Source organism: Drosophila busckii, chromosome 3R, assembly GCF_011750605.1.
Source record: "Drosophila busckii strain San Diego stock center, stock number 13000-0081.31 chromosome 3R, ASM1175060v1, whole genome shotgun sequence".
In the NCBI taxonomy this organism is placed as follows: Eukaryota; Metazoa; Arthropoda; class Insecta; order Diptera; family Drosophilidae; genus Drosophila; species Drosophila busckii.
This window is the reverse complement of record NC_046607.1, coordinates 20,002,580-20,016,858: the sequence shown is the minus strand read 5'-3', so window position 1 is coordinate 20,016,858 and position 14,279 is coordinate 20,002,580. Positions and strand designations below refer to the sequence as shown.

Below are 14,279 nucleotides of genomic sequence, written 5' to 3'. Positions count from 1 at the left end.
ATCCTGTCGACTGCAGCTGCGGCTGGCTGCTGCGCACAGGTGCGCGTCATCGTATCCCAGTAAATATGCAACAGCATATACAATTCACAAAATATATAGCTCGAGCACGTGGAGAGCAGCCAGACAGGCAGGCGGGCAGGAAGGCGCGAGCCACTGTGGCCATGAAAGAGAAAGTTTCGTTGGTAGTACAACAAAAAAGCAAACAGTTGGCTGACGTCGGCAGCGACGCTAACGCAACAGCAGCTGCTACTCAACCTCAACCTTAGCTGAGAAAGCTTTTGCATACACTCGCGCTCTTTCATAGTATAAATTGTTTTTGCATACATACCTGCAAAGCTTAGTCGCTCTCACGCGCGCCCTCTCTTAAGCTCTCGCCGCTCTTAATGCGTTACGCTGCTTTTTTTCTTTTGCCGGCTGGCAGTGCAGTCGACGTCAGCCGAGGTGCGCAACAATAAAAATATTTTTCAAGTTCAAGTTGCTGCCACAGTGCGCATGACTTTGCGCCATATTTGTTTGTTCCCTTCGTTGCAGTTGGGGTGGGGGTGGGACTGCCGAATATAATGCACTTTCATTGTTGTTGCTGCTTTTTGCTGTCGTCATGCGAACGCAAACAGCGCAGCAGCAGCGCATAAATCTCTATTTTTATTGTTGCTATTCAAAGCATGGCATGATTTTTGCTATTGTTGTTGTTTACTTTTATAGCAAACCCTTTTCCACTGCTGCTTTGTTGTTGTTGCTTGCTGGTTCACTCGATTGTCGTTAATTAAATTTTCAAGCTGACGCTGCCGTACGAAAAACTAAAAATAAACATACAAAATAAAAGAGCATTGATTTCTGTTTAAAATTCCACAATTTAAGAGGAATGCAATAAAGCTTATTAATTATGTTTACAAATGCAATGCAATGAATTTTTTTTTTCAGTAAGTACACACGTGTGTAAAATTCACACTTGGCAACTGCATTTTGCTCAACAAACAGCTGCTTTATTTAGTATATAATGTATATATATAGCACACAAATAGCTCTGATTCAATGCAAATATTATGCGAATATGTTTTGGCTTATCTGCTTTTTATTGCAGCTGGCAATAAAAAGTGTTGGCGCTAGCTAAATATTTTTTTTTGCGATGCTCTAGAACAATTCAGCACTCAAGGTCAGCTGCTTGCAGTTAATTGCGCACAGTGCAACGAACTCATAAATATGCAAAAATATTCATAATTAATTTTCGCATAAAACACGGCACTTAAATTTGAAAGCCTATGCACTTAAGAATTTTCGCGCAGTGCAATATTTTACTTGCTTCTTCTTTATTATATTGCTTGTGTGTTGGTGTGTGTGCGTGTCATTGTTGCCGTAGGCTAAAAAACCATTAAATCGAAAACACGTTGCCTGGCGTTTCGTTTAATTAAATGAAGAGCTAACTGTATTTACTTGTTGGTGGGCATGAGATGTGGTCAGGCCCTTGATTGCGATTGCAGGCAGCAGAGGGCAAGGCATAACGTATAACGTAATCAACAACATCAATTCACTTAAAGCTTTGCTTGCGTGTGCTTTTTATTTTTTTTAAGTAAGAGCGTGAGAGAGCGACAGCGAGTGCAAGTGTGAGAGTAAAATTGCGGGTGGCTCTTGCTAGATAACAAGAAATGAATTTGTAAATTGAGTGCAGCAGGCAAAAACAGAAACACCGACGGCAAATTTAAAGCTGTTATTATTGTCTCTGTGTTCGTTGTTCATATATTTTGATAAACTTATTTGTGTTTGCTTTTGCGTGCTGCTTTACGTTGGCTTCCTCTTCCTCTTTGTTTGACGCTATTTGTGTTTTTGTTTTATTTTATTTTTGCCAGCCGCAGCGTCTATTATATTTTTGTAGTGAGTGTATGTTGCTCTCTCGCTTTGACCTGCTGTCTATTTCTCGCTTGCTCAGCGAAACGTGCCAAACTGGTTTATCATGCACACACACACACACACACAGGCAATGGGGCAAACTATTGCCTATTCGCTCGCACTTGCTGCTGCGTCGCTTGCTTTTGTGCTCTGACTGTATGTACAACTAGTATCTTAACCTTGAACTTGAAATACATGCAAACAGCGCCGCCGCCACCTCGACACACTGAATGGAGACAACGTAACGCGAATGGCTACGTTACTTTACGCGTTGACGCGTTACGTTGACGGCAATTGTTTTACTCACTGTTTGTTAGCAGCACTTGCTAAAAATTTCTTTTCTGCATGCCACGTGTTTGCGTCTATATTATGATTAAATTAAATTGTTAATATGCGTCACACACTGACGCTAAGTTTTATTATCTAGGCAAGTTTGTTTTTTTAAGCTATTATTTATTTAGTACTCAAAGCACTTGCTGGCTGACATCTTGTGTGATGACGCCATTTTGTATATATCGCAATATTGTATAGATGACTGTAGCCCTTACACACACACACCCCCCCTGACTAACAACCCTTTGCAATATTTTTTTTTTTGTTGCATGCCTTACGCAAACGCCGCTCAAATCTCAAACAAGCGCTCTGTACTCACACGCAAACTTTACACACACATACACCCAAAGCACTTAAAACGTTTAGTTGTTGTTATTGTTTATTTTTTTTGCACTTCGTATTTGTTGTAGACAGCAGGTGGGCGGCTGGAATAGACAAGACCGCAAAACCTTTTAATATCTAATATAGGCGCTGTACTTATATAAGAAAAATTTAATATGTGCAGCTGTGTGTGTGTGTGTTATAACAATAACTGCATTTGTGCAATAGCAACGAGAAATTCACAGAATTGTTCAATTTGTTGACATTTTAGCTTGAATTTTAATCACGTGTTGTGGTTAAAGCAATTTAAATACTAACTAAATAAAAATTAAATTACATTACTCATACGTTACTTTGCACTTTTGTAAAATTTGTTAATTGTTTTTAATGTGAAGCCAACATTTTGGCAAAGCGTATGCCTTTTATTATTATTTTTGTGCTTTGCTGCTTTTGCGCTGCTTTTCGTTGAGAGTGAAAGAGAGAGAGAGCGAGAGCGCGAGCGGCGTAATGCTTTGCACAATTATTTGTGTTTTCTTTGCTTTTTTTTTTTACTTTTATTTATGTGTGAAATATATTATTGACGTTAAAGACAGCGTTGAAAAGGTTATGGGCAAGAGCTTTGCGTCTGTGTGTGTGGAATGCTGGTAAACGTTTTCATTCAACACTTTGGCACATTTGAGACTTTGCAATTTAATTCGCTAACTACGACGCAATTTCAGTTCACACACACACACACACACACTAATGCATGCATAGATGTATCTAGATACATCCAAAGCACAATATTTTTGGCATTTGCTTGCCTCTTTTTTTTAAACAAGGGTTGCAAGGACCAAAATAAGCAACGCAATACGTATTTGTATATATAACATCCCGATTTAAGTCTATGACTGTTGCTTCCGCATACCGTTTCCAAACAAACAAACTGCGCAATGCTTTGGCGTTAGACACACACACGGATACACACACACATACACGTGTAGCAAGGAACTGCTGCTGCGCGATCGGTTGAAGGTGTCGTAGCCCAATGCCAAAAGCAAATCCCGTAGACCAACGCATGGAAAGTTCACTCGCTGCCTCTGCTGCTGCGGCTGTGACGCCAGCTGCGGCAGCGCTGCTATCTTTACGCTCTCTCTCTCGCGCTCTTTGACGCTTGCGGCGACTCTTTGCGCTCACAAACTAAGTTTCGTAAAGTTTTTTTTTTTATATTTATTTTGCAGTGTGTTTTCCTGTTCCTGTTGTGGCAAACACACACACACACACACACACGCATACTGCCTATATGTGTGTGTGTGTATCTTGCCACCAACGATTGCGATTGCCCTACTGCCCTGGTCCCTTTCCTAGCCACAATAGTTTTACGCTCAGCATTTGTATTTGCAGCTGTATGCGTGTCTGTGTGTGTGTTTGCTTTTGTATCTTTCTATATATGTATGTTTGCGCGCGCTGCTTTTGTATTGGTGGCTGTGCTTTTCTGCTGAAATAGCTCACACATATGCTATGTACTTAAAACGAAAGAGAGAGAGAGAGAGCGAGCGCGAGTGCAAGCAGGAGCGCGAGAGTTTGCTTTTGCTTTTTAACTGGCAGGATCTTAGTTTATGCATAGTATATAATTTTATATTTATCTGTAGCTTTGCTTGCTTGTTTACACTATTTGCAGCTTTCGCATGCCAATCATATGTTTAAATACAATTGCAAGCAAATTACTGTAATCGTGTAAAGCATTATCAATATTTTTTTACATATACTATATAAAAACTATTTATGCATTACGTAATTAAGTTGACTTGTAATTTAAACAGCTGCAAGCAAACTAAGATTTAAGTTCGATCGTTATAAATTTATATTTACCTTAAGATGCAAACATAGCCGTATGCTTAGTTTAATTTTTGTTGCTCAGATGATGCAATTTTGTGGTTTGCTTTATTTTTAAATAATCATTTCATTTTCACTGACTTTTCCTTTTTCTTTGCATGCATTATATCAATTTTGTATATAGCCAGAACGAAATCACATGTTTGACACGCATACATACAAAGGTACACACATACATATGTACAAAGGTATGCACACAATCAAATTTTGCACAAATATGAAACGTTTTTGGTGTTTTTTTTTTATTTATAAATTTTAAAGTGCGCTGCCGTAACTCGAGCTACTTGCAATTGTTTAAAAAACGAGATTCGTTATTATAATTGTTGTTGTTGCACAATTAATTTGTCATTAATTTTGTCATTGTTATTGTTTGCTGCTTGTGACATTTGCTTGCTGATTTAGTTGCGAGTTAATTGCAATTTTTTGAATGTTGATGTCATTTTGGTGTCCTGCACAACTAACACTGATTTGAATGTATGCACATACATATATACAAACACACATGTATATATTAAAGTTTAATTATAGTATTTTCTTGATTATTCGCTGGGAATTGTTTTGGGTAAAACACGTTGTTGTCTGCTTGCTTGTCGCGCTTTCAATGACAAGCACAGCAGCAAATGCCAGAGGAATAGGCCGTCGTCGTCGTTGGCGTTGGCGTCAGCGTCGCCGTCGTCGTTAGCGTCAAACGTCAGCAGCGTCGTTGTCGTTGGTTGCACTACTCGCTGCTGCTGCTGAGCAAAGGGAAAAGCAACGTGTGGGAGCAGCTTTGTGTGTGTGTGTACATGTGCATGTGTGTGTGTGTGTGACTGAGTCAGACACTAGAGAGCACCTCCGCAGCAAAGCTTAGCTCTGAGCTCTGTATGGCGGTTCAAGTTCAAGGATGTTATGCAATAAAACGAAATTGCATGAGAGCCAAAGAGTACACATACATATATATAACACATACATGTTTGCACATGTATAAGTGCAACGCTGCTGCTGCGCTCACACACACACTTAAGCGCTGAGATGAATATATGTGCAGCACTCGCTCTCTTCCCATTCCCTTTTGTCGCATTTGCTCGCATTTAGCTTGTGCAGTCTACCCTGACCGCGCCTTAGTTACTGCCGCTGTTATATATATGTTATATGCCAATGTATATAGTTAGTATCTACCTATATATACAACATTTGTTGCCTAGTACAGCTGACAGGGCTAACTCATATATGTATATGCATATGTCTGCGTAATTAGCGCATTTTACTTACAATAATAATTTTGCTGTCACACAGAGCTTTACATGTATTGCAATAAATTGCTTGCAATGCTGCCCTCTGAACCCTTGTTTCGTCTTAATTGAATTTATATAGACTTAGTTACATATATATAGTTATATACTTGCTGGCTACGCTCGCTTGACATGTTTGTTTAATTGTTTAATTTAATTAAATGCAGCAACTGCAAGCATTTCACAAATATTTATTGCAAACTATACATACGTATATATGTATACGCTATATAGTATTGATAGGTACTCTCCCGATGTGTGCAACAGATGATATTGCATGACTTGACAAACAGCTTGCTTGTTGCTCTTGCTTAATTCTTTCATGCTTTCAATCATTTAATGTTAATAATAATTTTGTTTTAGCTACCATAGCATATTATATAGAAGCTTGATCTAAGCCAACAACTATTAATAATGCTACAACTAATTGAATAACTGAATGTCAATTGGTATTACAAAATCACAACAAATACATTTCGCAACACTGTTAGTCGATCGGCAGCTTAATTTTATCGATAATTGTGAAAGTTTTACAAGCTCTTCTGTTTCTGTAGAAAGATGCTTAACATGTTTGTTCAATTAAATGCAGCAACTGCAAGCATTTCACAAACATTTATTGCAACTATATATATATATGTTCTATATAGTATCAATTGGTACATTTGTGGTACGTTCCCGTTGATATTGCATGACTTGACAAACAGCTTGTTTGCTTGCTGCTCTTTCTTCAGCGCTGCGCCGTTTTCTTATGTCATGCGCAGAAAGATGCAAGCACTATATATATATCGGCATTTATATAACTACACATATATGTATATATAGCCAAGTGCAAGACTGTGCTTTTTATTTTAGCTTGAGTTTTAATTAAGCTACTATTCATTCGCTAAAACTGGCATAATAGCATAGAGGCATACAATTAAGCTTGATGTGTCTGGCTAGTTTTTTATTTTTTACTAAACCACAAAACTACACTCACTGCTAATTGTGTATGTACAGTCATATGACAATTTATAGCTACAAATAGCGAGCGCGCTATAGCATTTCGTCTATAAATGTAATATTTTAACTAATTCAAGGTTTCTACAGTGCAGTCCACAAATTGAGTTTAACTAAATATCAATATTAAATATTTTATATTTTATTACGTGCAACAATTGCTTTTTATTTATAGCTGAATTTTTACTTGATTTAAGCTTCATTGGGTTAGCTCGCTTAGCCAGCTTGAACTGTAATTTTAATTACGTATACGCCCTGTGCTTTGGACAGGTAAACACGCAGCTGCTGCCAAACAAATATTTTGTTTACTATACAAAACTGGCATAAATAATATTGTTGAGGAGGGTAATGACAAATCAAGTTGTAAACCAACAGCTAGATATACATATAAGAGAAAATATATAGCAAATAGCATATAGATCAAGTGCGACGTTGACTATAATGAATGGCAAGGCAGTCACATAAGGGACTATACGCTATATATAAGCGTATAGTATAGTGACAACTAAGCGTACATAAACTTTCGGGCAGCACTGTGTGTGTGTAGTTAATGCGAAGCACACATGCAAGCCAGCCAGCCAGCCCGGCCAGGCCAGGGCAGGCAACCACAATTTTTTTAGTGTACACTGTATCCGCCCTTATGTATCCCTTTAGTGTTCGCCCTACGTTTCGTTTCCCTGCATTTGCAGCGCATGACAAGAGTAGGTGACCTTGACAGTGAACTTGATATAAAAATGCTGCAAGGATGAACGCAAAACTAAAACGTAGCAAAGAGCGCGAGAGAGTGAGAGCGAGAGAGCTGAGAGCGCGCTATGCTAAGAGCGAGCCCCTTCTGCTTGCATTGCCAAAGCTCTAAAAACTGCAGCGGTGGGTGTATTGGTGCCTTATATGAACAACGCGCGCGCTCTCTCTCTCTGAGTTACTCTCTCGCTCTCTTTGTGCATGAATCATCCGCCATAGCCGCGGCGCTGTGTCTGTAGTTGACATTTGAGATATGTGCCACAAATTTCGCTTTCGTACTTTGCTTATTGCAAGCGCATTGCATATACATAAAATAAATACACACACACACATACATAGCTATATATGTTAATACATGCTACATATGCATTTATGCGTATGTGTGCCTTGGACAACTAAATGATAATAATTTCGATTTCATTTGACACTTTTCGCTTTTGTTTGCATTCCTTTTATTTATGTAATTTGGTTTATTGACTTTCATTACGTGTCGCTTCAACTTTGACATTTTGTGTTTATTTAGCCACAAACGTTTAAGCTTTTAAAACAGCCACCCGCTATCTAGAAGTAACTACTGCCACATGCCTCATGCCACATGTGCAACTGCAATAGCTTAACTCTCTCTCTCTCTCTCTTACGTCAATGGCAGCAACGTCAGCGCAGCACCGAAAACTGCTGCAAGTAACTTGGCTTGCAGCTGAACTTGCCCAAAATTATACAAACTGACAGCTGAGATGCGCTTAAACCCTTTAGCAGCTGCCTAGTTAAGAATTTAGTTAATATATAGCCATGTGAGCGTTGCAATTGGAAAGTTTTAGAGCTTTTGCAATTATATAAAACTAAAAGGCAACAACAATCAAAATGCAACAAAACAATTTTTGGTAGAGTGCAGAAGAGAGCAGCCGCAATGAGTCAATGTGTTAGAACGAGAGCGCGCGAGCTTGTGATAGAGAGAGAGCGTGACTGCTTATGTACTTAACACATACACTCAAAAGTTTGCGAGCGAATGTTGCGCAAATGCATTTTACATTCACGTTCAAGGTCACTATCAAATTGCATTTGTATTGAGCCACAAGTACATAGAGCTGTGTATGTGTGTGCGCTCTGCTGTCGTCGCTTGTCAACAGTACCTATGTATTTGCTTTTCTATTAAAGCTCACACAGACACATGCGCATGCAAAATGTGCGCACATACTAGAAAGTACACTACAGTGGAGCTTAGCTAATCAAAAATTAAATAGCACATAGGGCTGCTTAATTAATGAAAATTGATTGCTAAAAAACAAGCTACATTTATTTTTAGAACAACAGTAATAAGCGCAGCTATATTAGTTATTTATGCGTTGTTTTTAGCCAGTGCACGCTTTATTTAACTGATAGGCAGTTGTTTTGAGTAAAAGTAAGTACAAGTATTCAAATGCAATCGGCTGTATGTGTATATAGCTACATATCTTATCGGCCAAATCGTCGCTTATCTTCAAGAGCTGCATAGCACAAACGCAACAAGTTCTTTGCTTTTTATTGCAATAAATATATGCCGTGCATATTTTAAATACAACTATTTACATGCTAATGACATATTATATATTTAAAGCAATTCTCTATAGCTGTGCAATCAGGCGTGAAAATTATATTGACTATCATCTGCTAACGCCTACACACACTTAGACTGCCATATAAATTAAACTTACTGTGAAAAAAAACACAATTTTCTTTATATACTTATGCCCATTTTTAGTTATTTTTTGCAACAAGCAAATGAAAATTAGTATACATTTATTAGCAATTATTATATTATGTCAAGAATATAAACTAACGTTTAATTTTATTGCTGTTTATTTGTTTTTTATAGCTTTAAATACGCTGTAAGCATAAAATGTTTATTTTAGCTAATTAAATTTTAATAAAAGTATTGCAGCATTAGAAAAAAATTCTTAGAAATAAAGATTCAGATTCAGTGTTAACGTCAAATAAATTTAGCAATAATTTATATGCTTAAGCTATTTTTAAAATTTTCTGTTTAACTGACACAATCATCAAACAAAACTAAAAAAAACTTCATAGTATTTAATAATTTAAGCTAAGCTGTATTTATTTCAGCAGGATTTGTTGTATCGATTGATTGAAAATCAAAGCAGTTATCAATCTTGAGCTGTTTGTAATAAATTCTTTACTTACTTACTTTAATAACTGAATCGTTTACTGTATCACTCACTATTGGCCATATATGAGCAAACAAAATGTTGAGCTGGCGCCAAAATGCAGGCAGTCGCTGCTTTGTTAGAATTCCTTGTTGCATTTTGGGATATATATATATCTATGGATATATATGTATAGGGGACAAGGTCACAAGCTGTTTGAGGACCCGCCCCATGGCAAACAAACACGAACGTGCTCGCTCTCGCTCTCTTTGTGCTTAGCTGGGGCGCCCACGCTTTGGCATTTTGCAATACCCATAGCCAGATGGTGTGTGGGCGTCGCCAGCTGTTGAGCTGCAGGAACAGGAGCTGGTGCTGCTGCTGCTGGCGTTTAGTCCTTGCGTCAGACACACACAGAGTTTATGTTTGTTGCAGTCAATAATAATTGCAGCCTGCACAAAACTTTATTTGATTTTAGTCCTTATAATTCGTATAGCTAATGGAGCCATTGACAATAAACCTTAATAGCTGCTTGTTGAAGAATTTTAAATTAACTGCATATTCGCCTGCATCGATGGGAAAACGTTGACGAAATAGCTCCATGTTAAGTTTGTAGTTCTGCATTTTAAACTCAAAGCCTGGCTGTAATATATAATATATATAGTTTATTTATGTTAGCTCACAGCTCACTTACCTGCTTGGGACACGTTTGATTTAAGTTTGTATAGGGTTTTATATAGCCGAAGAGCAAGTTTGCCACGTAGGGTTTGCCTTTTTCAATAAGTTCGCAAAGCTCAAACTTAATGTCGTAGAGAAAAGGACGCCAGCCACTAGCACGCTTAAAAATTTGTAATTGTACCTATATAATTATTTATATATTAGCATGCTAAGCAAACGTTCAAACAACTTACGCTTGTATTATCTAGAAGTCCATTAAATTTATAAATAATATTGATTAAATTCAAACTGCGATTGACTGCTTTGATTTCACATAATTTAAATTGGCCAAAATTCTTATCGCAGCTGTCACAGTTTAGGCTTCTAAACTTGGCTTGCACCTGCGTTTTTATTGAATTAAAATTTATAATTTATTATTAGTGCAACTTACTAGCGCCACAACTATATAAAACAATAGCAGCTTCAACATATTTTGGTTAACTGTACACATACTACTTGTAATATTTTTGGGCAGTTTGTATTGCTTAACTAAATCTATTAAATGTGTTTTTAATGAGCTTGTTCCAAAATAATTTTAATTAAAAAACCCATTTAGTTAAAATCTTAACACTTATGCGCGCAGCTTTTATTGCAGCAAAGCTTATGCAATAAGCAAACCATTTAAAGCTTTTGAGTTTAATACAAATGCGCAACGCTAGATGGCGCCGCAAACTAAGCGCAAATTAAAAATTTAAATAACCATAACTATGCTCAAACCCTACTACGCATTGTGCGTAGCTAAAAACAATCACAGCTTGATTGATAAAAAATTGCTTAAGGTCACTTCCGTGTGCATTTAGCTGTCACTCACAAAAAATAACGCATACTACATGTGGTCCCCAGCTAAGTTGACATAAAGATAATCAAAGCGATACTATGGAAAACTGACCACATGTCAATGCAAAGTAACTTCAAAGCGTCGAAATGACAGCCTGTGCGTATCGCATAGTGGGTGGGTGTGTGTGGGTGGGTGGGTGGTTATGACAGCAGGTAAACGACTTGGTAATTGGTACAACAATTTTCCATTCACATAACGACAAATGAATATAAAACACAGTCGAGTGCGTTTAATTGAAAATTCATAAGCGAATAGTTTAGTGCCCGTTTGCAGCAATTAGAAATGTTTGCATGTCTGTGTGTGTGTGTAACTGTGTCGATGTGTGTGTGGGTGGTGCACCACAAATTATGTCACAGCATATGCCGCATAGTAGTTAATAGCCAAATAAAGAGCAGCTTGACCCTTTGGCAGCTTAAATTGGCATTCCAAATGTAATTGCTATTGCAATTGCAGGTGCAACGTACACTGTGGCAATTGGGGAAAGTTTAATTCAATTGTGTTTTGTAGCTAATAAATGTGAAAACGAAAATATTTATTCTTTCTCAGAAATATTTTATAGAGTTAATTTAATTCAATGCCATACAAACTATTTTACAATTAGGTCATTCAAAGCTAAAGTTTGCTGCGAACTTTTCTACTTTTAGAACATGGCTAAAATAAATAACAGCTTACTTACAATTAGTGTGAAAATTAAACTAATCAGGCTTTGCTTGTAGTGCACATTTGACAGACAAAAGCTCAGCGCGTACTGCGTTTAAGCTTGACAAAAGTTGAGTGATATGAGCGCGTTATATTAAAGCAATATTAAATAATTTTTCATTAACACTTGCACTTACTGAAATAAAACAAAGTAAATTTCATGATTTGTAAAAAATTTAAATTAAATTTATTAAATAAAGTTATGCGTAGCGCTAGAATTGTTTAGCAATGGAAATTAAATACAAAGAGCTCTTATGCAAATTGTCTATAATTTATATTAGCTGTTGCCCCCAATTTTTCTCAGTGTTGTTTTTTGTCAAGCACACAATTTGTTTGCATGTCAATTAGCGACTAAATTATTCATCAAAAAGTTGTATGTTTAATTACAAAACGCTATACAAAATGCAATTGTGATAATTGTAGCAGTTAACACAAGCAAATATTATTAAATATGACATCGTATAGTTAGCTTTATCTTTAGCTTATCTGAAGATAAAAACTTATTGGTTGGAGTCGGCGGCGGCTTCGCTGGTTTGCATTCAGGGCCAAGATGTCGAATCGTTTAAAACAGTTTTGCATTGTATTTCGTCTCAAGTCGACGCAATTGTTTATTATAGCTGGTGCGGCGATATTAACGCTGCTAATAACGGTGCTATGCATTGGCTTTACCATGCGCTACGAGGTGGAGAACGAGGTGGCCAGCATGGGCGATGTGGATTACTGGAAGGATGCGGTGTCCGCAGCGCAAAAGATTTGGTATGACAAAGGCATTGAGGAGCTGCAGCGTGCGATGAGAGTTTATACGGCACAGCGGGAGCCGCAGCATGTGCACATATTGTTGGTGCATGGAGTGGATGCGCCTATGCTGGCCAAGGCGCGCTTTGAGGCAGCTGAGCATGCAAATTTTGTGTGGGATCAATTTCCGCATACAGCGCGACTGAAGAATAGCTGCAGCTATAGCAAACCCTGTGATGCAACGCAGGTGTTCAAAGCGCTGTGGACTGGGCTGCCGTTGGAGGCAGTGCAGCAACAGGAGCAGCAGCAGCGCTGTGGCAATCAGACTGACGTGTGGCAACTGCAGAGCATCCTGCGGCAGGCGCAATTAGCAGGCATGCGCACAGGATTTATAACCAATCAACGTATAACAGGCGCCACAGCTGCAGCGCTTTATGCGCAATCGAATTGGGAATGCGATGGACTTATGCCTATTGCAGCTATCGAAGCTGGCTGCGCTGATGTAGCACAGCAGCTCCTCACATCAGCGACTGCTCAAGCTTTAAATGTTATCATGGGCGGTGGACGTCAACTGCTCAGCGCCAATGTGCCCAAGCTGCCTGCAGATCCGCTAAACGAGCTGCTATGCCGCGCCAGGCCCGGACGTAATTTGCTGCGTGACTGGCGCAATCAAAAGCTTAAGCTGCAGCCAGGCAGTCGCTTTGAGCTAGTGCAGCAAGCCAGCGAGCTGGCTGCGCTGAATACCAGCAGCTTAAACTATCTGCTTGGCGTATTTGCCAATGGCGACTTGAGCCGCAATCGCGCGGCGCCGTCACTCAATTTAATGCTCAACAAAACGCTGCAGCTGCTGCAGCGTCCAGCTGTGCCACATTTGCTTATAGCGGAGCATTATATAAAGCAGGAAGCGGCTGCACTGCAGCAGCTCAGGCAGTTGAATCAAACTGTAGCTGAGCTGTTGTTGCAACGAGATACGCTTACTCTAGTGCTGTTCACACATGGCGACTATAAGCGCAGCAATCGCGAAGTAAGCGAGGAAACGGAGCTGGTTAGCACATTGGAGCAAGCTTTTGATGAATCCGAGTTGCAGTTGCAGCTGCGTATGCAGCAAATGCCTTCGGAGAGTTTGCTGTTTGCCAAGGGTAAGCGTACGCATACTTATTTGAGCTATTGTTTACTTAACTTGGCAATTTGCAGGTCCTAAATCCTTGTTGTTCTATGGCGTGCATGAGGAAACTTATTTGGCTCAAGCTTTGGCTTATGCTATGCGCATAAATCGATATGATCATAATTATAATAATTAAATAAAAAATAAGCATTAACTGACTTAAGTAACTTAATTGTTATTTAAAAGTGCATAAATGACTATGCATTAAGTATACGTTATATGCGTATACGTATTTTTTTATAGACCGTCAGCTTGCTTGTCACAAATTTCTATTAATTTAAAGCAAACGCTACGACAATAATTGAGTAATCCGAGAGGTTCAACTTTAGCTTGCGACTTTATCAATTTTTTTATACTCACTGTCCAACTCTCTCACTCATTTGCTTTGAGTGTTAACACCTTAGAATTGGAGACCGTTGCCAAGATTTTAAAGTAGCAACATATATTTATTTGATTTTAACCAAATATCTCAACTGATGTTTTGGCAGTTCACTCTTGTTAATTATATATTTAAATTAACCAACAAACTCATTGTCTATAAACTGAAATTTCACATACCTTTAATT

The 14,279-nt window shown here is 38.3% G+C and overlaps 2 protein-coding genes across 2 annotated transcripts; one reads left to right on the top strand and one right to left on the bottom strand.

Annotated features, from left to right (window-relative positions):
- Positions 1–10,033: 10,033 nt before the first annotated feature.
- On the bottom strand, positions 10,034–11,005 carry LOC117134848. The gene is made up of 5 exons (XM_033294027.1): positions 10,994–11,005; positions 10,730–10,765; positions 10,471–10,617; positions 10,254–10,418; positions 10,034–10,201 (listed from the first exon to the last, which is right to left on the bottom strand). The coding sequence occupies exons 1-5, from the start codon at positions 11,003–11,005 to the stop codon at positions 10,034–10,036; spliced, it is 528 nt and encodes a 175-aa protein (XP_033149918.1).
- Positions 11,006–12,367: 1,362 nt separating this feature from the next.
- Positions 12,368–13,853, top strand: LOC108602355 (alkaline phosphatase, tissue-nonspecific isozyme). The gene is made up of 2 exons (XM_017990454.1): positions 12,368–13,687; positions 13,743–13,853. The coding sequence occupies exons 1-2, from the start codon at positions 12,484–12,486 to the stop codon at positions 13,847–13,849; spliced, it is 1,311 nt and encodes a 436-aa protein (XP_017845943.1). The 5' UTR covers positions 12,368–12,483; the 3' UTR covers positions 13,850–13,853.
- The last annotated feature ends 426 nt before the right edge of the window (positions 13,854–14,279 follow it).

Bases quoted from the DNA above. Each gene is read 5' to 3' on its own strand.
- LOC117134848 (XM_033294027.1), bottom strand. The intron at 10,618-10,729 runs GTATGTGTACAG...ATAAAAACGCAG, and splicing joins GCCCAAAAATATTACAAGTA to GTGCAAGCCAAGTTTAGAAG. The intron at 10,202-10,253 runs GTAAGTGAGCTG...TATATATTACAG, and splicing joins ATCAAACGTGTCCCAAGCAG to CCAGGCTTTGAGTTTAAAAT.
- LOC108602355 (XM_017990454.1), top strand. From the start codon at position 12,484: ATGCGCTACGAGGTGGAGAACGAGGTGGCCAGCATGGGCGATGTGGAT. The intron at 13,688-13,742 runs GTAAGCGTACGC...GGCAATTTGCAG, and splicing joins GAGTTTGCTGTTTGCCAAGG to GTCCTAAATCCTTGTTGTTC.